Genomic DNA, 24,932 nt, shown 5'->3' with positions numbered 1-24,932 from the left:
CGGAGGTCGTGGAGGACTTGGCAATCCTAATCACAAGACACTTTTACATGTGTGCGGGCAGGGCTTTATTTGGGTAGCAGGAACACCTTTGCATATTAGGCCACACCTCCCTGATGCAGCCAATCCTCCTGGAGCTTACAGTTAGGCCCTGCAAGAAGATCCCTGCAAGCTCTTGGAGGATTGGCTACATCAAGGGTGTGGGGCCTAATATGCAAAGGAGTTCCTGCTACAAAAAAAGCCCTGTGCGTGGGCAACACAACAGAAGGCTCTCAAGTGACAGCATGACTGATCCATGCTTTGTGTGGCCCAGGACTCCAAATTATGAAACCCAGAGAGCTTAAACATGATGCAGATCTGGGGGAAATGCCCAGAACTATGGACTGAGTGTCGAATGCTGGCTGTGAATGGCTCACATGTAGCCCCTTGTGAATAGTTTGTTTGTAGCGCCCTGAATGTAGTGAGGAGAGTTTAATCCCACATCTGCAGAGGTCCTGGAAGGCGGGAAGTGATAAAATTCTCCTCAGAACAAAAAATGTACAGCCACTGTGCAGACAGATGGTTAGTTTACCTCACAATGGTCCGTTGGCATATGATAAATTGTTGGCTTGTTGCTTATTTCACCCAAATCTAGTACATTTTTATCCTTCCAGAGGCCTCAGGCAACAATGTGGAGTGATCCCACCCCCATTTTATGCTCACAACGATCTTGAGAAGCAAATTAGGCCATGGGAAAGAGGGCGGTTTATGGTTGCCAACCTCTAGGTAGTGGCTGGAGACTTGTCTGGGGCAGTGTTGCTCTGTACTCTTGGTGCTTGGGGGGCAACAGTGGGAGCGATTCTAGTGTCTTGGCTTCACTAGTGGACCTCCTGATGGCACCTAGGTTTTTTGGCCACTGTGTGACAAGAACGTTGGACTGGATGAGCCAATGGCCTGATCCAACATGGCTTCTTTTATGTTCCTGTTATTACAATTAATCTCCAGACAGCAGAGATCAGTTTGCCTGCAGAAAGCGGCTGCTTTGGAAGGTGGGATCTATAGCATTATACCCCCGTTTGGTGTAGTGGTTAAGTGCGCCGACTCTTAACGTTTGGTGTAGTGGTTAAGTGCACCGACTCTTATCTGGGAGAACCGGGTTTGATTCCCCACTCCTCCACAGGCACCTGCTGATGTGACCTTGAGTCAGCCACAAGTTCTCTCAAGGCTGTTCTGCTCAAGAGGAGTTCTGGGAGAGCTCTCTCAGCCCCAGCTACCTCACAGGGTGTCTGTTGTGGGGAGGGGAAGGGAAAGGAGATTGTAAGCCACTCTGAGACTCCTTTGGCTAGTGACGGGCGGGCTAAAAATCCAATTTCTTCTTCTTCACTGAAGTCCCGCCCCCTCCCCAAACCCCACCTTCCTCAGGCTCCACCCCCTCCAAATCTCCTGGATCTGGCAACTGTAGTCTGACTGGCTCAATGTCAGTCAGTGAGCAATCATGACTGAGGATGGATTTGAATCTGACTCTGCCTGGTCCTCCTGGGTCTCAGTACTCTGACCAATTTCCCACTAGCTTTACCCCGCTCTCACTTCTCTTCTCAGTGGGGCTTCTGTCGGATTTCACACAAGCTGCCCTGAGGCTGCTCGCTCTGCCTCTTTTGCACAGCAAACAAGATCCTCTAAAAACCAGCTTCTGTTTGCCACGCGAAAAAGGCAAAGCGAGTTGCAGCCCCGGAGCAGATAGTGTGAAATCCGACAGAAGCCCTGCTGAGAAGAGGAGCGTGAGAGCGGCATAAGGCGAGTGGGGAATTGGTCTCTAACATTGGCTCCAGTTCCAAACAGCCGATGCTTACTTACTAGAGCCCAATTTTTTTTTTTTTTGACTCGGGACTTTGCCTTTGACCAAAATAGGAGGGCCGGTTTGGTGTAGTGGTTAAGTGTGCGGACTCTTATCTGGGAGAACCAGGTTTGATTCCCCTCTCCTCCACTTGCATCTGCTGGAATGGCCTTGGGTCAGCCATAGCTATCATAGGAGTTGTCCTTAAAAGGACAGCTGCTGGGAGAGCCCTCTCAGCCCCACCCACATCACAGGGTGTCTGTTGTGGGGGGAGAAGATATGAGAGATTGTAAGCCGCTCTGAGTCTCTGATTCAGAAAGAAGGGCGGGGTATAAATCTGCAGTCTTCTTTTTCCAAAAAGGAGAAACAGGGCTAAGCAAAAACTGTGTGGTTTGGGGGCCTGAGTGTTCAGCTTGGGTCTATAAGCCACGGGGTTGGGTCCTGAGGAACTGTTCCACTAACCGTGGTGTTTTTTGTAGCGCAAATGCGCCATGGGGCTTCTCTGCAAGAGGAAGTGAGACTTCTAGCTCTTCTGGGAACGATCTGCCCTTGGACGCTGGAGGAAGGAAGGAAGGCTTAGAAAGGTACCTGGAAAAAGGCTTGCTTTTTTAAAAAAGCAAAGGATGGTTGGGGAAACACTGCTGAAAAGCAGCTCAATAGTGTCTTTCAGTAGGTCACTAATCTTGTAACACATTAAGGGATTACAGATGCAAACTAAAGAAAAGCCCTGCTCTACAAGTCTACTTTTTCTTTTCAATATTCTTATCCCCTGCCATATTCACCGTGTGGGTACAGATCAATTAACTATAATGGCCATATTTAGTCTTTCCCCCTTTCTCTAGTGCCAGCCAGGAAACACTCTTTGTCCTCTGCCATTTTGCTTGAAAAGGAGGTTTTCAGAAAGACTGACAGCCTGCTTCCCCTAGCCTTTAACAGCAGGCCAAGAAAAGCTTCATTCTTTGTGTGCTGATCTGATTTCGAAGGCGCAGTTTGTCAAAGAAGTAGTGACTTTAGTGGGGAACCCGCAGATCCCGTTTCACCTAAAATATTGGTCCTCGAACAAAAGCACGTTTTATGTGGTACACCCGGTAGGGCATGGGAAGCCCATGCGCACTTTCCCACTGTGTGTAGAACATTCTGCGCTCAACGGTGGGCCTCGTGCATGTTAAGTGCTGGTCCGTGCGTTTGGTCATTGCTATAGGAGGATTTGTGCAAACTACTGGTAGATCTCAATTGCAGGGCTTACAGAAGTTCATGTGAAAGGGTTCTTGGTACAATGTTGGATGATGTGGGAGCCCAAAGCTTGTTTTCATGCTTCACATGGTGGTGACTGAGAGTGCTGTCGAGTCAAAGGTGGCTTACAGCAACCCCTTAGGGTTTTGAACATATGAAGCTGCCTTATACTGAATCAGACCCTCCTGGGTCCATCAAAGTCAGTATTGTCTTCTCAGACTGGCAGCGGCTCTCCAGGGTCTCAAGCTGAGGTTTTTCACACCTATTTGCCTGGACCCTTTTAGTTGGAGATGCCGGGGATTGAACCTGGGATCTTCTGCTTCCCAAGCAGATGCTCTGCCACTGAGCCACCATCCCTCCCCTTTTCAGAGGTGGTTGGCTGTTGCCTGCCTCTACGTCACAATCCTGAACTTCCTTGGAGATCTCCCATCCAAACACTAACCAGCAGGGCATTGTTTCCCCGGAGGAACACAGCGGAATGGAGTTCCAGAACCTTTGTGGAAACAATTCTTTTAAAAAGTTTAAAAGTTCATGAGAGGCACTTCCTCTTCCTTTCCCTTTTGATAATTCCAGCACCTCGTTTCCCAGAATAAAAGCCACGCTCGCTTCTGAGGCTGGGCTAGCTTCTGAGACTGGCAGGGCCGGCCCGGCCGCTAGGCAAATCAGGCATTTGCCTAGGGCACCAGAAGGGCAGGGGTGCCGAATTTTGCCCTCTCCATGCCCTAGACCAGGAGTGGCCGAACTGTGTCTCTTTCACACATATTGTGGGGCTCTCTAAGCCCCCACCGCCCTGTCAGCCAGCTTGAAGAAGGCATTTGTCTCTTTAAATCACTTGTGCAAGCCAAGCCAGCTGGTGGCTTGGAGAATGCATTTAAAGTTAGTGGCTTTCTTTTCACTTCTCTCTCTCTCATCTATTTTCATTCCTTCCTTGCGGCTCTCAAACATCTGACATTTATTCTATGTGGCGCTTATGTTAAGCAAGTTTGGCCACCCCTGCTAGACAAATCCCTAGTTAGCCCCCTCTGTCACCTACACGCCTTCTTCTTCTCCTCCCTCCACCCGCCCCTTCCTCTGTCTGTCCACCCATCTGTCTTCCCCTTCTCCATCGCTTGCCTTCCTGCCTCTGCCTTCGTCCGCTCTTCCGCTGGTGGGGCATGCCACCGCAGGGTGCTGCCATGGAGGGGGGCAGCAAGCGGTGAGTCTGCCTAGGGCGCCATGTGCCCTAGGGCCAGCCCTGGAGACTGGGCTACCCTGGGCCATCCAGGTCAGGCCTCACATACAGAACATGTACTTAGTCCAGCATATATATACTGTGTACAAGGCTGGCTCTGACACTAGGCAAACTAGATGACTGTCTAGGGTGGTGACCTTTTGAGCGTGCCAAATTGGGCGCTCCCATGTGACTCAGTGACATTATCAGCGCAGGGGGGGCACCAGAAGATAGCCTTGCCTGGGGTGCCAGACAGTCTGGCTGCGTATACTCTGCTCTGTCCTATTTGGGTATATATAGCAAGGGTGGCCAAACTGTGGCTCAGGAGCCACGTGTGGCTCTTTCACACGTATTGCGTGGCTCTCCAAGTCCCCGCTGCCCTATAGGCCAGATTGGAGAAGGCATTTGTCTCTTTAAATCACTTCTCTGAGCCAAGCCAACCAGCAGCTTGAGGAGGCAGAAGAATGCATTTGAAGTTAAAGTTGCTTTGTTTCCACCTCTCCCTCCACCTCTGCTTGCCCACCTGCTCTCAAACATCTGAAGTTCATGTCTTGTGGGTCTCAAAGCTCTGATGTTTATTCTGTGTGGCTCTTAGAATAAACATCAGTTTGATGCAGTGGTTTGGTGTAGTGGTTAAGAGCCAGTTTGGTGTAGTGGTTAAATGTGTGGACTCTTAGCTGGGAGAACTGGGTTTGATTCCCCACTCCTCCACTTGCAGCTGCTGGAATGGCCTTGGGTCAGCCACAGCTCTGGCAGAGGTTGCCTTGAAAGGGCAGCTGCTGTGAGAGCACTCTCGGCCCCACCCACCTCACAGGGTGTCTGTTGTGGGAGAGGAAGGTAAAGGAGATTGTGAACCGCTCTGAGACTCTGAGATTCGGAGTGGAAGGCAGGGTATAAATCCAATATCGTCTTCTATTGAACAAGTTTGGCCACCCCTGGTATATAGTGTTGGAGTAAAGGCAACTCAGAGCCAAACTAATCCTTGTGACCGCCACTACGACACCATTGCCATTTGTAATTGTTTTTAAGATGATGGCAGCCACAAGCAGGGGTGGAATTCTACCAGGACCGCCTTTTCATATTAGGCCACACCCTCCTGATGTAGTCAATCCTCCAAGAGCTTACGAAAAAGAGCCTTGTAAGCTCCAGGATTGGCTAAATCAGGGGTGTGTGGCCTAATATACAAAGGAGCTCCTGCTAGAATTCCACCCCCAGCCACAAGGATGCCATCATGTTTTGTTTAGCCCTGAGCATACCTGGACACAGGTATGTGTGTGAGTGTGCTACATTTTCTGTTTGCATTCAAACCAGATTGCTTGTGTGTGTGATCTTCTCACTGAATAAGGTGCCTCTCCTTGTCTAATAGCTCCAGGCGGGCATCCGTGTTGGTCTGAAGCAGTAGAAGAAAGTAGGAGTCGATTGCACCTTTAAGAGCAACAAAGTTTTATTCAGAATGTAAGCTTTCGTGTGCATGCAGGCTTCTTCAGACGAGGGGATGGGTACAGTGGGCAGGAATACATGTAGTTGGTGGGTTAAGAGTGGAAACTGATACAAAGTTAGGATCAAACGGCAAAATAGTGTAATAAATTGGAAGACTATTTAATCTGGATAGCAATAAACGGAAATAAAAGTTGCCTGTTGCTGAAAGTCGAGGTAAAACAAAAGGACATGTAGTACGCGGTATGCAGCTATGTTGGTCTGAAGCGGTAGAACAAAGTAGGAGTCAAGTGGCACCTTTAAGACCAACAAAGTACATGTACAGCATATAGAAACTATTCACAAGGCTGGCGGTCCCACTAGGCAAACTGCTTTGAAATACACCTGGGGTGGGGAAGGGAGGGAGGAGGAGGCTGAGGAGATGGCAAACCAGGCGTTTGCCTAGGGGGAAGGCCGAATTCGGTGCCCCTGACCTTTTGGCGCACTAGGCAACTGAGTTTAGGGCCAGCCCTGCCTACAGTGGTCTCCAGAAGTCAGTTATAACTTGATGGTGAATTAAGAAGAAGAAGAAGATATTGGATTTATATCCCGCCCTCCACTCTGAAGAGTCTCAGAGTGGCTCACAATCTCCTTTACCTTCCTCCCCCACAACAGACACCCTGTGAGGTGGGTGAGGCTGAGAGTGCTCTCACAGCAGCTGCCCTTTCAAGGACAACCTCTGCAAGAGCTATGGCTGACCCAAGGCCATTCCAGCAGCTGCAAGTGGAGGAGGGGGGAATCAAACCAGGTTCTCCCAGATAAGAGTCCGCACACTTAACCACTACACCAAACTGGCTCTCCACACCAAACTGGCTCTTTAAAATAAAAATAACCCTACATAACTCCATGCTTTCCCCCTCCCTAACATCAAATGCAAGAATGCTGCATGACGTTAATGCTAAATAAGTTCATCGTTTATTTTTCACGTATAGATAGATAGATATAGTTAGCATCTCTTAGCAACAGGCTGCGTTTCGTGGCCTTTGTTGCGATGTAGAGGCAGACTCAAACTGACTACTGAGCACCCTTGCCCTAAACCTCATCTCCCCCCCCCCAAGCCCCTCCCCTTTGGCCTCATGAATCACCAGCGACAGAATCTTCACCCGCTTTGGGGTCCTGACCCACCCACCGCTTGGGAATCGCTGCCTTCTACCCGCTCAGACCCTGTCAGTTTTACCTACGCTGCCTGGCATCAGCTGACAGGACAGAAAGACCACAAGGTTAGAACTTGGGATCTTTTGTATGCCAAAGTATGTGCTCTGCATAGGGCTGCCAACCTCCAGGTGAGGTCTGGAGATCTCCTGGAATTATGACTGATCTCTAGATTTAGTCAAGAGAGCTTTTCTGCGCAAGCGATAAAGTTGCGCTGTACTAAATGATTCACAGTTACATTAGGGACTTTGGTCCATGCTACTGTTATTCATGGCGGATAAGTGAATCAGTGGCTGTTAGCCATGATAGAGGGGAACCTCCACATTCAGAGGCATGAAACATCTGAATCCCAGAGCCAGATGGCAACATCTGAAGGCCTTGTCCTCTATGCCCTGTTGTTGACCATCCAGAGGAACTGGTTGGCCACTGTGTGAGACACGATGCTGGATTAGATGGACCCTTGGCCTCATCCATAGGGGTCTTATATTCTTATGTACCGCGTTTAACTTTTTGAAACTAGGATTCTGGTATGTCATTTTTGCATCGTTTAATGTGCTGTGTTTAGCTTTCTGAAACGAGGATCGTGCTATGTGATTTTTATCCCATAAAGTGTGTCATCTGAAGACCTATGATTTGCTTTGGTTTTTAGATCTCCAATTGGTTCTGCAACCCCTACCCCTACTGTATTGCACACTGAATGTTCCATCACTCTGTGTAATCCACCTCGAGTCCAAGTAGGAAAGGCAGACTGTACATGACAGATACAGGGCTTTTTTTTGTAGCAGGAACTCCTTTGCATATTAGGACACCCCTGATGTAGTCAGTCCTTCTGGAGCTTAGAGTAGGCCTTGTATTAAGAGTCCTGTAAGCTCTTGGAGGACTGGCTACAGAGGGGGGAGTAGCCTAATATGCAAAGGAGTTCCTACTACAAAAAAAGCCCTGCATAAATACCAAATTAAAAACAGAGAGATTGGTACCACCAGAGAAAATGGCTGCTTTCGAGGACATACTCTAAGAGACATTGTTCACCAGACTCCACACCCACCCTGGGCTCTACCCCCAAATCTTCAGGAATTGCCCAACATGGAATTGGCAGTGTGAGTTCTAAAGATGATCCCTTCCCACGACGCCATCGCTTCCCCCCTACGACTGCAAGACTTGCCCTTTTTAAAAGAAAGTACTCCTACATCTTCTAGTAACCGAGTGCTACCAAACTCAACGGGACTCATTCTGAACTGATGTATCCGAGGTCTGCCTCCAAGGAACACTTGTGAAACAATATTAATAGCTACTTAAAACACACCAGTGTGCTCAGGAACTCTTCGAAGGCTCATGCTTTCAAAAATACGAGTCTTTAATTGTACTCTACCAAACGGCTGCTACATTATGATTGCAGCACGGAAGCAACCAACTCCAGAGTAAGCCCAGGGATATGAGTGCTTAGTAATGTATATTTGCAGATAAGCCAGCCGTGGCAATAACTGTTCTGCAGAACTGGCTGTGGGAAAAAAATGACAGATGTTCCTTTGAATTAGCCCAATACGCTGCGCTAATTAAGACAAGAGAGTCAGAGAACATGGGGGATTTTTTTGCCAAAGCCCAACCGAAGGGAATCTACTTGCATTCCAAAGGCCCTGTGTACATGATGGATGTGCAGAAACCTGGCATGCAGAGTGGGTCTTGTGTTCTTCCTGAGAAACTTAAAAAAAAAAGTGTGTTTATTTGAAAGGGAAAAAAAGGGGAAGCATGCAAATAAAGGAACAGATGCATTTTTTGCAACTTCAACATAAAAGGAAATCTGCCCAGAGATCAGAAAAACATATTTTTTTTTTGCTTCCCTAAACTGGAACTTGGCGTCTTCCGTTTGCAAAACCCAGATTGTGCAAGAAGGGCTTTTGCGGCGGAGGGACGGCTCCAGAGGTAGTGGCTTGGAGGTTTGGCTGCCGCCGCTGAAGATGACCTCTGGGGAGGCGGACATCATCCCTGCTGCCCTGGGAGAAACCCAGAAGCTTCACGTCGGCCATTGCCAAAGGAAGCGGCTTCGGCTTGAGGGGCAGGGAAAACAGCCAAAGCTTGGCTCTGAGCCCACCTCGGTGGGGTAGGGCGGGATATAAATCGAATAAAGTAAAGTATAAATCGAATAAAATGCCTCCTGTCAACTGTTCGCTCCGCCACTGTCAACTCACCCTTGCAGCAGCTCCCCTGTGCTCCACCAGCTCCCATGTCCCTCTGATGGATGCGTCTGCCTCTTCTTCGCAGCAGTGCTTCCAATCCACCCCCCCATCCCTCGCATTCTCACGCAGCGGCCAGCCCCTCTCCTTTAGATTCTGTAGGACTACTCTCTGGAAAAAGCAGAACTGCGGCTACAAGAAAGTTAAGAACACCTGGCCGTTGATGCACCCGATCTGTTCCTATTCAAGACATACCTCTGCTCGACAACTAGTTCGTCCCCCTAAGGGACTCCAGCAGAGTAAGTGAAGAAGGCGGCAGTAGCCTGCCTTGTGTGTGTGGGGATGGGGGGCGGGGGCGCATGCAGCCCCAGGGCTCTGCAGAATTCAGGAGGTTTTTACTCCTAAGTAAAGGCGAACAGGATCTTGACCTTCAAGACACCTCCGCCCCCCCACCACCCAATCCAATGGGTTAAGTCCCACAGGGCGGTGTGTTAGGGGAGCCAAGCTGGAGCCTAAACGGCAAAAGTATCCATTCTGGAAAGCAACGGCTTAAGCTCCTCAGGGAGTGCAAGCACGAGGGGGGCATGCAAAAGCAGCAGGGCGGCTTGCATCCGGAGCTTGCATGCAAAGGAGCCGTTTCGGAGTCTAAATGGCAAAGGTATCCGTTCTGCAAAGCAACGGCTTAAGATGCTCAGGGAGCGCAGGGGCGAGGGGGGGCATGCAAAAGCGCCAGGGCGGTTTGCATCCGGAGCCCAAGCGGCAAAGGTTCAGTTCTGCAAAGCAACGGCTTAACCAGCTCATGGAGCGCGAGGGGGGGGGCATGCAAAAGCGGCAGGGCGGCGTGCGAGGGGAGCCGTTCCGCAGACTCAGCGGCAAGGGTATCCGTTCTGCAAAGCAATGGCTTAACCTGCTCAGGGAGCCGTGCAAAAGCGGCAGGGCGGCTGGCATCCGGAGCCCCAGCGGCAAAGCTATGCGTTCTGCAAAGCAACGGCTCAACCCGCTCAGAGAGCGCGAGGATGGCCGTGCAAAAGCGGCCGGGGCTCTGCGTGGCGGCGGAGGAAGGCTTAAGCGGGATAGATCTCTCTGTCTCTGCAACCCGCCCCCCCCTTCAACCGAGCTCCAGAAAGGGGGCGGGGCCTCCTTCGCAATTGGGGAAAGGCAGGGGAGAGGGGGGGCGGGGGAGAAGGCCGGGCCTCGCTTCGGTGTAGACCCACCGCCCGGCGCCGTCTGCCCGCCCCGTCCCCCCCCCCCCGCCGCTGCCCGGCTCCCGGCTGCTCTCTCTACATAAACAGAACAGCCCCGCTCGCTGCCAGCGCCTGGGAGCCCCCGAGAGCCGCTCCTCCCGCCAGCCAGCCAGCCGGCCTCGGACCCGACGGCAGCAGAAAGCAGCAGAGGCGACCCCGCTGGGGCGCGGCGCGATTCCCCCGACGGGCCGGCCATGGCCTTAGCCGACAGCGCCCGGGGGCTGCCCAACGGCGGCGGCGGGGGCGCCCTGCGCGGCGGAGCCCGCTCGCAGCCCCAGCAGCCGGAGCTGGCGACGTCGGTGGGCAGCGGCGGAGCAAGCGAGGCTTTCCCGGAGATCGTGGAGCTGAACGTGGGCGGGCAGGTGTACGTGACCCGTCGGGGGACTGTGCTCTCGGCGCCGGGCTCGCTCCTCTGGCGCCTCTTTTCGCAGCCCGACGCCGCCTCGCTGGCCCGCGACGCCAAGGGCCGCTTCTTCCTCGACCGCGACGGCTTCCTCTTCCGCTACGTCCTCGACTACCTCCGCGACGGCGAGCTGGTGCTGCCCGAGCGCTTCCCCGAGCGCGCCCGCCTCCGCCGCGAGGCCGAGTACTTCCAGCTGCCCGACCTGGCGCGCCGTCTGGCGGCCGCCGCGGCCCCTCCGCCCCGCTTCTCCGCCCTGCTGCGCGACCCGTCGGTGTGCGCCGACGACCCGCCGGGCCTGGGCTACTTAGAGGCGGAGCTGCCCGAGGCGGGAGGCTCGGCCTCGCCCACGTCCAGCAGCCGCAGCCCGTCGGGGGGACCCCTGTTGGCGCCCTCGCTCTCCCTCGACGCCGGCGGCGGGGCCGTGGGGCGGCGCTCGGGCTACATCACCATCGGCTACCGCGGCTCCTACACGCTGGGCCGGGAGGCGCAGGCCGACGCCAAGTTCCGCCGCGTGGCGCGCATCACCGTGTGCGGCAAGACGGCCCTGGCCAAGGAGGTCTTCGGCGAGACCCTCAACGAGAGCCGCGACCCCGACCGGCCCCCCGAGCGCTACACCGCCCGCTACTACCTCAAGTTCAACTTCCTCGAGCAGGCCTTCGACCGCCTCGGCGAGGCCGGCTTCCGCATGGCCGCCTGCTCCTCCACCGGCACCTGCGCCTTCGCCCCCGAGCAGGGCGGCCTGGCCGACGACAAGATCTGGACGAGCTACACCGAGTACGTCTTCTGCAGGGAGTAGGGAAGGAAGGAAGAGGGACCCCCGGCCGCTTCCGCAGGAGGCACTGGTCCAGGGGGTGGCCGAACTGCGGCTGGGAGCCATGGGTGGCTCTTCCGCGCATATGGTGTGGCTCTCGAAGCCCCGGCTTGGAGAGGGCATTTAAAGTTGCTTTTCTTTCCATCTCTCCCTCCCCCATCTATTGGCTTTCTTTCCTCCTTCCTACTTGCGGATCTCAAACGTCTGACATTTATGTTGTGTGTCTCTTGTGTTAAGGAAGTTGGAGAGGGCATTTAAAGTTAAAAGTTGCTTTTGTTTTCGTCTCTCCCTCCCCCGTCTATTGGCTTTCTTTCCTCCTTCCTACTTGCGGATCTCAAACATCTGACATTTATTTTGTGTGGCTCTTGCGTTAAGCAAGTTGGAAAGGGCATTTAAAGTTAAAGTTGCTTTTCTTTCCGTCTCTCCCTCCCCCATCTATTGGCTTTCTTTCCTCCTTCCTACTTGAGGATCTCAAACATCTGACATTTATTTTGTGTGGCTCTTGCTTTAAGCACTTTGGAGAGGGCATTTAAAGTTAAAGTTGCTTTTCTTTCTGTCTCTCCCTCCCCCATCTATTGGCTTTCTTTCCTCCTTCCTTCCTCCTTGCGGATCTCAAACATCTGATGATTATTCTGCGTGGCTCTTGCATTAAGCAAGTTTGGCCACCCCTGGACTGGACCCAGGTGATGTGCATCGCTCTAGTGGACCTCCTTTCAGACTTCGGTTCTCCACTCTCCAACTCCCCAGTGCGCTGGAACGGCCCTTGTACTGTTTAGCCTTCCCTCCTTTTTTTGTCCTGAAGTCACAGCCGACTGACACAGTGACTGAGCCTGAGGCTTTCATGGCAAGAGACTTTTGAGGTGGTTTGCCTTCGCCTGCCCCGGCGTAGCAGCCCTGGTGGTCTCTCGTCCAAGGCCTGATCGAGGTAAACCGATGTTCCTGTTAACCAGGCCTCAGATTCAGCAGGAGCTCACGGGAGCACAGCTCCAGAACCTTTCTGAGGGTTCCCCCTCCCCACCTACCTTGTCCATTGAATAGTAGGTGCAGCTGCATAACAATCTCTGGATTAGGAGAGCGAGCAGCCAGCAAGCCACCAGGAGTTTTGCCACGCCCCCAGCAGCCCTCGTTAACCCTGGAGAAGCCCACACCACCCTTTCCCCACTTCTTAGGTGATTTTGGACAGCAGGTGGCTTGCTGGCCTTTTGACTGTGTGTGTGGGGGGGTGGCCATGGAGAGCCCCAGGCGAGCGAGGCCTGCTTGGGCTGGCTGGATCGCTATTATATTTCCCTACTGAGCAGAGCAGTTCACTTCTTGAGCAGAATATAACTTTTAGTTTTGAAATGGGGGATTGGGCGGTGCAAGTCCTTGTTGTGGAGCGTGGCTGCGGAGCGTGGCTTCCGGTATTGATGAGCGGCCGCTCACACAGCTCGAGGGACCAGCCCTGCTTAGCTTCTGAGATCTGATGAGAACTGGCTGGCCTGTTTGTCTTTAGAGGGCATTTTTGTGCTGTTACTCTCAGTGTGGTGGACAGGATTTCAGCAGGGTTGCTGCCTGGCACGCTGGTTTGCACAGTTGGCTTTGGCCCAGCTAGGCCCCTGGGCTTTTGGGAGCCATGGCTTAGTGGTAGGTCATTTACTTGGCAGGCAGAAGGTCCCAGGTTCAATCCCTGCCATCTCCAGTTAAAAAAACCAGGCAGTACATGATGGGAAAGACCTCTGCCTGAAACTCTAGCGGGTCACCACCATTCTGAGTAGACAACGCTGACCTTGACGGGCCAGTGGTCTGTTTCAGTATGAGGCTGCTATGTGTGTTCGCAGCTACATAAAAGGAAAGCTTGGTCCATTCTGGAGTCTTTAAAAGTGCTGGCTGAAATATGCTTCCCAGGCAGAAGAACTCACCTGTGTGACTTGGCACACGCATGGCATCTTGAAGGCCCTATTGGACTGGATCCTGATGAGCCCCCCCCCCCCAAACCCGGTGTAACTGCATAGGTGCAGAACGATATTTCCTCTAAGCCGTAGAGTCTTGTGAACAGAAATTCTACTTTGCGAGCTACTAGCATTTAAACTGTGAACTACTGCATAAATTAGTTTGCTCTGAGGCCATTTTTCCCGAGCTAAGACCAGGAGTGGAATTCTAGCAGGAACTCCTTTTGCATATTAGGCCACACACCCCTGATGTACCCAATCCTCCAAGAGCTTACAAGGCTCTTTTTTTGTAAGTTTTTGGGGGATTGGCTACATCAGGGGTGTGTGGCCTAATATGCAAAGGAGCTCTTGCTAGAATTCCATCCCTGGCTAAGTAAAAAATGTGTGAGCCAGAGGCTAAAAAACTGTGAACTGGCTCACACTAACTCAGCTTAGAGGGAGCACTGGTGCAGAGCCCCCGCAACCTGTGGCAACAGACAGTGTGTTCTTAGTAGGCCCTTGTGGGTGTTTTTCTGCTATGTTTTTGCTGGGCATGCAACAGGTCACAGCCCCCCCCCCCCCAAAAAAAAAAGAGAGAGAGAGAGAGTGCCTGGGGAAGTTCTTGGCCTCGCCACCCTCGATTTTGAATTTGGCTTAAGCTTGGCTGCTTCCCTGTACAATGCATCAGCAGGTGGTTCGCTAGCATGTTGGTGCAGGAACTCTCAGCTGCAACCCCTGAGTATGCACATATTGCTGCTTTGTCCCAGCTTAAAGGCCAAATTGCACTCATGTGTTCTTTCTTCTACCTGGGCAGCATTCATTTAAATCTTGCCTAATAATCTCTGTGTAGTAAAGTGGCCCTTCTGTGTAACTCTGCAGGGTGCAGGTCCTCTTTTTGTAAGACTGGCCTCGCTCACCTCTCAGTTGTTGAGTGTCTCTTTGGTGTTCCTACTTCCCCCACAAATTTATTGTGTGGCAGCCCCTGTGATTGTTTTGCCTGCTTCCACACAGAGAATTCTCCATGTAGCTCTTGCAAATGCAGAGGTATTTGTGCCGTCAATGGAAAGTCCACATGGCAGCTTTCTTTGTTGTAGTCCTTGTAGTCACCATTTTCTCTCTCTGGTGCCCAAGGGGTTTCTGAAAGAAAATTAGGAATTGCTAGACTGTCAGAATGTTATAGCACTATAGCAATTGATTTAACAATCTACCCTGCCAGTTCCCAGCTTTATTTCTTTCTTTTTTTTTTATAAAAAGCAAGACTTTAGCCCTTTCATTGCGAAGGTATAAAGGGAAATATGCAGCCTGCGCATTTTGCCTTATACTTTTGCAAAGGAAAATGGCTGGAGACTTTTAACTTTCAAACTATTCATTGTTTTAAGATGAATGATGTATAGAGGTCACTAATTTTATTCTGCTTCAGAATGCCTTCTGGGCCGTAATAAGAATGAAACTAGAGACTGAAAGAAAAAAAGAAAGTTGGGAACTACATGGCTTCTATAGATGTTTATTGTGTTAAATTTTTTAAAAAAGTTATAGCTCACTTTTAGAATTATAGAATCATAGAGTTGGAAGGGACCTTCAGGGTCATCTAGTCCAACCTCCTGCACAAGGCAGGAAACTCACAAACACCTCCCCCTAAATTCACAGGATCTTCATAGCTGTCAGATGGCCATCTAGCCTCTGTTGAAAAACCTCCAAGGAAGGAGAGCCCACCACCTCCCGAGGAAGCCTGTTCCACTGAAGAACCGCTCTAACGGTCAGGAAGTTCTTCCTAATGTTGAGCCGGAAACTCTTTTGATTTAATTTCAATCCACTGGTTCTGGTCCTACCTTCTGGGGCCACAGAAAACAATTCCACACCCTCCTCTATATGACAGTCCTTTAAGCACTTGAAGATGGTGATCCTATCACCTCTCAGCCGCCTCCTCTCCAGGCTAAAAATGCCCAGCTCCTTCAACCTTTCCTCACAGGACTTGGTCTCCAGACCCCTCACCATCTTTGTCACCCTCCTCTGAACCTGTTCCAACTTGTCTATATCCTTCTTAAAATGTGGTGCCCAAAACTGAACACAATACTCCAGGTGAGGTCTTACCAGAGCAGAGTAAAGCGATGCCATCACTTCATGTGATCTGATGATGTGATAAGTTTTCTTGGAAAACTTATCACATCATTCTCCCTGTCTGTCCTTTAGCTTCAGAAAAAAACAGTGAAGGAAGATTAGATGAGACAATTATAAAGTGATCGTGTTATGGCTGTTAGACAATTACCATTTTTAAAAAAACCCTGAGAAATCTCTGTGGGGGGAGTGTAGGCTGAGGTAAGGCTAATGGTATTAATGTGGGCAGGGCCTTCAAAAATAACGCACCTTCCAGATCGGCATGGCATCCAAAGTCACGCTACTCGTGATCTTTCCAAAAAAAGAGCCTACCAAACCAGGTTTGGGAGAGATCGCAGTGCAGCATGTGTGTGTTGGGGGCCGAACATGACAAATGGAGGCTAACATCATGTGGGTGCTTCCCAAAATATCAAGGCAGAGCAAAAACGTGCAGAAGGAAACAGCCTCTGTGTGGTAGATTCAGATGCCCCTAATATGTATCCAAAGTATGTCTTCTGTTCACAAGATGGCAGGAGAGGTCCTTACTCTGCTTTGCCAGTGGACATCACGAATGTCCCTGGTTACCCTATAACTCTCTCTGTCCCCAGTGTGCTGTGTGCATGTAACACTTTCCAAAAGCTGCCTTACCATAAACACAGAGCGTTTTCGCACTGACCTTAATCGGGAGCGACGTCCCTCTTCACCGCGCAGCGTCTGCGCGGATTTCGCACTAATTGCTCCGCAGAACCCGGAAGAGCCTCAAAGTCCCGCGGCTTTTGCGTTGCAAATGTAAACTGGCCAAAACCCAGTTTACATTTGCGACGCAAAAGCCGCGGGACTTTGCGGCTCTTCCGGGTTCTGCGGAGCAATTAGTGCGAAATCCGCGCAGACGCTGCGCGGTGAAGAGGGACGTCGCTCTCGATTAAGGTCAGTGCGAAAACGCTCACAGTGTGGTCACAGAGTCTCTGCTTTAGGTCACTAGCTCTTGTGCACTGTGAATTACTACCCCGCCACACCGTGTTTTTTCTTTTGCATAACACAGCACCTCCAGAGAAGATTGTTCCTCTTGCGCACACGTGGTGCCCTCCACATAACCCTGGCACCATAAATGTGTCCAGGGGTGGAATTCTAGCAGGAGCTCCTTTGCGTATTAAGCCACACGTCCCTGATGCAGCCAATCCTCCAAGAGCTTACAAGGCTCTTTTTTGTAAGCTCTTGGAGGATTGGCTACATTAGGGGCGTATGGCCTAATATGCAAAGGAGCTCCTGCTTGAATTCCACCCCTGGATGTACCTCTTTCTCAGACGCCCCTTTCATACCAGCTTTCCCAAGATGTCCCTCTCGTATACCTGTGATCAGGACTTTTTCTTTTGTAGCAGGAACTCCTTTGCATATTAGGCCATGGTCCCCTGATGCGACCAATCCTCCTGGAGCTTACAGTAGGCCCTGTACGAAGAGCCCTGTAAGCTCTTAGAGGATTGGCTACATGGGGGTGGGGGGTGGCCTAATATGCAAAGGAGTTCCTGCTATGGAAAAAAAAAACCCTACCTGTGATGTCCTGGGAAAGCATGCAAGATGCCTCCTACATGGTGGCTCCCTTGGTGAATGGACACAGTAGCCTTATAATGTCTCTTGGGGCGTGTGGAGTTTTCCTTTCTGAGATGCTATGTGCCTGCTTCCACTGCTCTCCCCCATTTTCCAGCCTTCCCTCCATTTTGGCACAGCACTGTGCTGTCTGTTCTACGATTGCTCCATCTACCTTTTTCCCCCAGAAGCCTTCTTTTCTCCCAGGAACAAGGAGCAGAGAGCACCGTGAGCAACTGCCGCGTTTGAGACTAAGCATCTTTTCTCTAAACAGGATGCAGTGCATGGAATAGAACAACTGTTTCTCCCCTTCCTCTAATTTCTCCTGCTTTGAAGGGCCTACCGGGAAGCATATTCGGGGACTTCCTGTGTTCTTTGATTCTTTTGGCTGCCTTTGCCATTTTCCAAAGCCTCCCTGTTCGGATCTCTTGAACTGCGGGACATATGCGGTGGGTCAGCAGTGTTGGCACCGTCCAGCAACGCAAGAACTTTCGGATAACCACTTGAACCATGGAAAGCTCTCCTAGAGAAGCGGATCTCTTCCCAGACATAAAACAGCTGCTTCTGGCAACCTGTATAAATTCCTGTAGACCGATAATTTCATGTGTATATTATATTTAAAAAATTCAGTTTGCACATTGTTTAAATCCCCTGGAAGAGGTGGAACATCTGCTTCCTGAGGCTGATATCATGCCTCAGATTAACCCATCCCATTTGTGTTTTTTTGCAGTGAGGTTTTCCCATTCCTTGCCATCTTCCAGGACGACTCTAAGGCTTCTTAGAAGAATCTGTTTTTTTTCCCCGCTGCTTGGGCAAAAAAGAGCGGTAGTCCTTAACGGGTTAGGTAGCGCTGGTAAACAAAGCAGCCCTATGGACTCGGGGGCCAAGGTTTGGGCTTTCTCTTGAAACATTCCAAAGCGGGTTTGTTTCTGCCTGTAGCAAGGATGGGTCCTATTTGTTTTGGGCAGGAATTGCCCCTCGGGTGTGGAGTATGTAGTCCACACGTATGCAGGAATTTAGTTTGGCGTGGATTCATAGGAAGTAGCCATAACTGTCAGTGGCACAATTACCTATAAGCACAAAGATTCTCCCCCCCCCCCCCAGGAAGATATTGCCTCATTTTCCAAGAAGCTGCTGAAGATCTAAACACAAAAAGCATGCTGCTTTTCATAAAAGACCATCCATTTCAAGTTGTTTCCTCGCCCCCAGAGGACTGGGGTTCCCCCCCAACATAACCACAAACGGCTTTTTTTTTTTTGTAGCAGGAACTCCTTTGCATATTAGACCACACTCCCCTGATGTAGCCAATCCTCCAGGAGCTTACAGGGCTCTTAGTTCAGGGTCTACTGTAAGCTCCAGGTGGATTGGCTACATCAGGGGGTGTGTGGTCTAATATGCAAAGGAGTTCCTGCTACAAAAAGAGCCCCGACCACAATGATTCTTGAGGCGAGGGGAGATCTAAAATTGGTTGGTTTACTGAAAACAATCCCATAGTTATGAGCACTTATGTTGTGACCAAAGAATTTCCCCACAAGGTTTCATTTGAATTATTTTCCTCAGAGCTTTTGCTTCAAGTAACAACTATTTCTTTTCTCTCTCCCCCCACCTCCCCACCATTCAGTAAAAATCATACTGTGCTGTTTGGAGGAGAGAGAGAGACTTTTATTTTAGCAAGGAGTAGAGCTGCAATTTAAATCGTTTATCTGGCCTCCTTCTAGAGCTTTGCAAAATCGAGCAAGACTTTATCCAGGTGTTCAAACAGCTCTGGCCGCTAGAAGAGCATCGCATGTTGTTGCTCTGTTGGAGAAAACTGTAAAATGAAAATTTCCGAAGAGACCCAGCAGAAAGCTTTCGCGTAAGGACGAGCAATAAACTAGAAAGGGAGAGCCAGGGAGCTAGGAAAGAAATAGGAACCCTCATCTTCCCAAGCCTTAATCCCCAAACAATCCCATTGTGCATAATTTAGCTATACTGCAAGCGAGAGGTCATTATATTGAAAAATGCCATTCCCAAGAGTCAGTTACAGTCTTTTTCGAGTCTGTGTCAAGTCGTTCTTGCTCAAGTCTGTTTTCTAAAATTTTGTATACAATCCAGTTTTCAGTAAAGTGCTGTAAAATTAGCTCTAACTAGATTCCCTCTCCCCTTTTCAACACAAAGAGTCCTGTACTGTAGCTTACTAACACTACAATCCTATAAAGGGTTGTTTTGGGCTGATTTCCCACTCACCTTATGCTGCTCTCAGCAGGGCTGCCTTCTGATTTCACACTATCTGCCCCGGGCTGCAGCAAATGTTCCTGGACGCTCGCTGCAGCCTTGGGAGAGATAGTGTGAAATCGGAAGGAATCCCCACTGAGGAGACGAACATGAGAGCGGTGTAAGGTGAGTAGGAAATTGGTCGCAGTCTAAGTCTAGTGAAATCAGTGGCCTTAGACTGGGGGAAGCTTCCACAGGGTTTGCACTGTTCCGTCCCTCCTGAAGAGTTACGACTGGGGGTGGCTTTAAATTGAATTTGTGACTTGGTGTGTATATACAGTATATAAACATTTTACATGAATCATTTAGTTTTTTATTCATTTACTAGCGCTATACAGAATTTTCATATGCTGTACCTGGACGGGATACTTTTCGTACAACTCTTGTGTTCGACGCCTGTTTATAGGGGGAAACAAATGAAGTCGGAACATCAGCAAAATTGTGGAAGTATCTTTGGCCTATATTTTTCTCGCTTGAGTGTGAGTTGACAGCTAAGCTGTACGTTGGCTAAGACGGATCCCTCAGATGAACATTCTTGTATTTTGATTCGTGACTGTTCATTTGCTAGCGGGCTACGTTAAAGCACCTGTTATTTTTTAAACAAGGATGAATATAATAAAATGAACTAACTAGTACTTTTCGTAATTGTCGTGTGCTGAGTCATTATCGGCTTTCAGAGCTATTATTGGTGGGATACAAGGCTTTTTGTTTTGGAAGCAGGGCTTTTTTTGTGGCAGGAACTCCTTTGCATATTAGGCCACCCATCCCTGATGTAACCAATCCTCCTGGAGCTTACATTAGGGCCAGTACTAAGAGCCCTGTAAGCTCTTGGAGGATTTGCTACATCAGGGGTATGTGGCCTAATATGCAAAGGAGTTCCTGCTACAAAAAAGCTCTGTTTGGAAGCATAAGCTTTTGAGAGTCAGTCACTTCATTAAATACCAGAGCTTTGACTCTTTTTTTTTGTATTTTTGTGTTTTTATGTGAGTGCGTGAGCACTCGGAAGTCATGGCAACCTCTGGTGACTGCCCCCTACAGGGGCCTGGAGGATATTCAGAGATGTGGCTGAGTAAAGCCTGCCCCTGCCTCCTGGCTCTTGTATTCCTTTAAGGTCTTCCATCCAAGTACTTGCCAGAGTCACCCCTGCCTAGCTTGCTTGAGCTATCTAGGTTGGGGCAGCAGAGCAGTGAGTCGTGAAAGCTTTGAATGACCCACAGAATTCTGCCCTTGCTCTTCCATGGCATGTGGCAGGTAAGCAAACATCTTCAAAGTCAATGGGGGCTGCAGACCTGTCTAACTCCAGTGAATGTGTAGAGATGTTTAACGTCGCTCTGGATCAACAGTATGTCTCACCCAAAATTGTTTAATTGGGGTGGATAAAAAAAAATGCTTTTTAAAAATCGGAATTAAAAAAAAAAGTTTAAGGGAGTATGCATTTCTCTTTTAAAACTCACCTGCAATTGGAATGCAAGCACAGAATTGCTTAAAATTGAAATTATAGCCCTGGTATGAACTCATGAAAGCTCGTTTTCCTCTGCAAAGGAAGAACTGGAGGGAAAATACCAACCACAAGACCATGCAGTAGTTCCTATATTACGGCCTGGAATGGGAAGGGGGATAGAATGGTGAGTCCATAAAGGATGGATTGGTGTATGCAGGGGTGGAATTCTAGCAGGAGCTCCTTTGCATATTAGGCCACACACCCCTGATGTAGCCAAGAGCTAACAAGGCTCTTTTTTGTAAGCTCTTGGAGGATTGACTACATCAGGGGTGTGTGGCTTAATATGCAAAGGAGCTCCTGCTAAAATTCCACCCTTGGTGTATTCGCTCTGTAGTTCCTGAGCAATTGAGCAAGCCTGGCAAAGCAAGCTGTGATGCAGATAGAAGCAATAGAGGAGGAGAAGGAAGCAAATGACAGCCAGTTGCTCGGGGGCCTGATAGGAGCCCTTCGGGGGCCTGATTTGGCCCCTGGGCTGCATGTTTGACACCCCTGATCTAGATCTAAGATCTAGCCAGCTGTTTCGCTCAGTCTCCCTCAGTTCTCTTGCAGCCCCACGTGGCTTTTGTCCACCAAGTTCCCTTGATTCACAGCACAATGCATTTGGTTTTCAAATGGGGCCTCTTCTTCTTTCATTAGAAAAAATGAAAGAAATGGTGCTTCAGACCAACATGGCTGCCCACCTGAATATTTTTAAGTATTTAAGAAACTTTCTTCTGAGGCTTTAGAGGAACTGTTCGGTTTCAAATCCATGTTTGCTTGTCGCAACGGATTAGGATGCACTTTTATTTAGGAAGCGGCTAAATAGTAATGGGAAATGTTGATTGAAATCAGCAGTTTAAAATTGGTGTTTGCTCTTGGTGATTAATTTCAGTCTCTGCTTTTAATGGTTTTAAATCCACCCACCTTGGTGTAATTGTTGGGTCCTCTGTAGGAGACATTTGGGCTAAAAATGTTGAGAATAAACCTCAAGCACTTCCCTTCCTATAGTTATTATACCAGATCTTTAAAACCAGAAACATTGAACCTGGAACTTTTACCATACAGATCAATCAGGGCTTTTTTTTGTAGCAGGGACTCCTTTGCATATTAGGCCACACACCCCTGATGTAGCCAATCCTCCAAGAGCTTACAGGGCTCTTATTACAGAGCCTACTGCAAGCTCCAGGAGGATTGGCTACATTAGGGGTGTGTGGCCTAATATGCAAAGGAGTTCCTGCTACAAAAAAAAAGCACTGCAGATCATGTGGCCTGTTCAGCCATCTTGACTCAAATTCTCCAATCGGCTGCCCAGAATTCTCCAAGGTCTCGAGCAGAGATTTCTCCCCAGCATTTTGTGCCCTGGATCATTGTCCTCTGAGATGCTGGGGGTATAGAACCTGGAAACTTGTGCATGCAAACTGGGCAGTGACTTCTCCATGATAAAGCAACGTTCATAGAGAGGCTTTTTTCACTGAGGTTTTTTTTGGGGGGGGGGGCGTAGAATAAGAAATGATAAATGACAGTCTCTTCAAAATAAGAGGGCTGATTTCCAAGAAAACATACATGGTACTGAACTGCCATATAGTTCTCTCTCTGGGGCAGTGATGCTCTGTATTCTTGGTGTTGGGGGGGGCCAACAGTGGGAGGGCTTCTGGAGTTCTAGTGCAGGGGTGGCCAAGGGTAGCTCTCCAGATGTTTTTTGCCTACAACTCCCATCAGCCCCAGCCAGCATGGCCAGTGGCTGGGGCTGATGGGAGTTGTAGACAAAAAACATCTGGAGAGCTACCCTTGGCCACCCCTGTTCTAGTGGACTTCCTGATGGCACCTGGTCTTTTTTTTTGGCCACTGTGTGACACAGATTGTTGGACTGGATAGGCCATTGGCCTGATCCAACATGGCTTCTCTAACGTGGCTGCCAGCCATCAAGCGGACACTGGAAATCTGAAATTACAACTGAGGAAATGGCCACTTTGGATGGTTGCCTGTATGGAATCCTATCCCTAGTAAGCTCTCACTCCTCAAATCCCACCTTTTCCAAGCTCCATCCCTAGGGTTGCCTCCAGCAGGGAACTTGCTTTGAGCGCAATTCTTGGTGTACCTGTTGTACCATAGAGTTTTCTCTCCCAAATGGCTAGAGCGTCCGGGAAAACCATAGTGTTTTCCCGGAAATGCCTAGAGTGGCCGGCACAGGGATGTCACTTCCGGGTGATGTCATCGCACCGGCAATGTCGACGGAGGTTCTCCCCGCTGGCCCAATGTGGGCTGGCAGATTGAGAACCTCCTGGGTGGAGGAATCCCCACCTGGATCGGGGGCTTGGCAGCACTATCCACTCCCCAATCTCCAAGAATTTCCCAATCAAGAGCCAGCAACCCTACATAGCTCTTATCGGAGACATAACAGACGGCTGATAAAATGCTTGATATTGTTTGCATGAGCCCCCGAGCTCACCTGCCATAGGTTTTTTTGATCTGGGCCTTTTTGTTTGCCGCAATCAGATCCTTTGGAAGGGCCTCCTAGGAAGATGTCACTGATCAAAGCTGCCACCTGTTCTGTTTTCCTCTCGTGCGGCTCATTACCTTTCAGCAGGGCTTACATCCCCGAGTCTGCCAAGTGTCATTCTCGGCCTTTGATGCGAGGATAAGGTGGAGGATAAGGTGGTTTGCGGGGGCTTTATGGGGTGAAGCACAGCCTTGATTGAAGAACGTGGTCCGGACACCAACGAAGTCAAGGATCAGATAGCAATTAGAATCATCCTTGCCCGTGTCAGAAGTACTGGGGAGCCACAGTAAATCTTTTTGTGCCTGGTGTTCAAATGCCTCCTTTTTTGGAATGGCAAGGGCTAGAAATGTTTTTATTTTTTAATGTTCTTCTTCATAGAGTTTTATTGAAGAACAGCATGCAACTGATTAAATAAATTATCATATACAGTATAATCCAAAGTAATAGCCTACAATATATATATAAACTTAAGATAATATTTAAAATACATTATTACAACACCTCTAAAAATATCTATATAGTTTATTTCGCTTTACTTTTAAGAAAGTATCTTCTTTACTTTTATGAAAAGTAGTCAATGTTAACTGATCAGTTCTTCAAAATTAACATATTATATCTGGTCTTATATTTAAATGATGTTCTTTCACCCCCCTTTTCAAAGTACCGTAATCAACAATTATGCTTTAAAACAAACAAGAATAATTGGTTTCCCAAGTCCTCGGGATCTTAAAGTTTTCCGTCATCTTGTTTTAATCTGGCAATACAGTTGATTAACAGGTAAGATATATACATTCTTGTGTGTTCCTGCTAAAAAAAAGTCCTGGATACTTGGAACTGTGTAGGTCTAGGGAGGGGTGGAATTCTAGCAGGAGCTCCTTTGCATATTAGGCCACACCCCCTGATCAGGGTTGCCAAGTCCAATTCATGAAATACCTGGGGACTTTGGGGGTGGAGCCAGGGGACTTTGGGGGTGGAGCCAGGAGACTTTGGGGGTGGAGCCAGGAGCAAGGGTGTGACAAGCATAATTGAACTCCACGGGAGTTCTGGCCATCACATTTAAAGGGACAGCACACCTTTTAAAATGCAGTAGTCTGTTTGTAGCAGTAGAAAAGCGCAAGAGTCTTGAACAGTGTTTCCCAAAGTGAGCTATATTGCCCCCTGGGGGGCGCTGGAGCGATCCAGGGGGGCGGTAATAGCCTTGGCTGCAATTGGGGGGCAGTGGAAGCATAAAGGAAGAAGAGAAGAGGGTGGGAGGTGTCAAAACATCACATTTCTGGGAGGGGTCCAGAATTTCTAATGTAGAGAAAAAATCCAATTAACAAAAATAAGAGAGTTCCTTTTTGTCTGCTACTTAGTGCAAATTCACCCAATTAGACTAGTAATGAGGACCAGAACTCCTTCCAATTAAAATGTAAGAAGGATGCAGTTTATTTACAAGACAGAATAAAAAAATAGAGGTGTACAGACAAACAAAGAACCAAAAAAACCTTGCTAATTTTTATATAAATCTTTTGGCCACTGTGTGACACAAAGTGTTGGACAGGATGGGCCATTGGCCTGATCCAACATGGCTTCTTTTATGTTCTTATTCCTTCTATAGGAAA

General features: G+C 49.2%; 1 protein-coding gene across 1 annotated transcript; it reads left to right on the top strand.

Moving 5' to 3' along the window:
- Positions 1-10,480: 10,480 nt before the first annotated feature.
- On the top strand, positions 10,481-11,501 carry KCTD12 (potassium channel tetramerization domain containing 12). Its single transcript, XM_060233594.1, has one exon. The coding sequence runs from the start codon at positions 10,491-10,493 to the stop codon at positions 11,493-11,495; it is 1,005 nt and encodes a 334-aa protein (XP_060089577.1). The 5' UTR covers positions 10,481-10,490; the 3' UTR covers positions 11,496-11,501.
- The last annotated feature ends 13,431 nt before the right edge of the window (positions 11,502-24,932 follow it).

Source organism: Heteronotia binoei, chromosome 3 (genome assembly GCF_032191835.1).
Source record: "Heteronotia binoei isolate CCM8104 ecotype False Entrance Well chromosome 3, APGP_CSIRO_Hbin_v1, whole genome shotgun sequence".
Lineage (NCBI taxonomy): Eukaryota > Metazoa > Chordata > Lepidosauria > Squamata > Gekkonidae > Heteronotia > Heteronotia binoei.
The sequence above is the reverse complement of the archived record's forward strand: the minus strand, read 5'-3'. Positions and strand labels throughout refer to the sequence as shown.

Excerpts from the sequence above, each read along its gene's own strand:
- KCTD12 (XM_060233594.1), top strand. The coding sequence starts at position 10,491 with ATGGCCTTAGCCGACAGCGCCCGGGGGCTGCCCAACGGCGGCGGCGGG.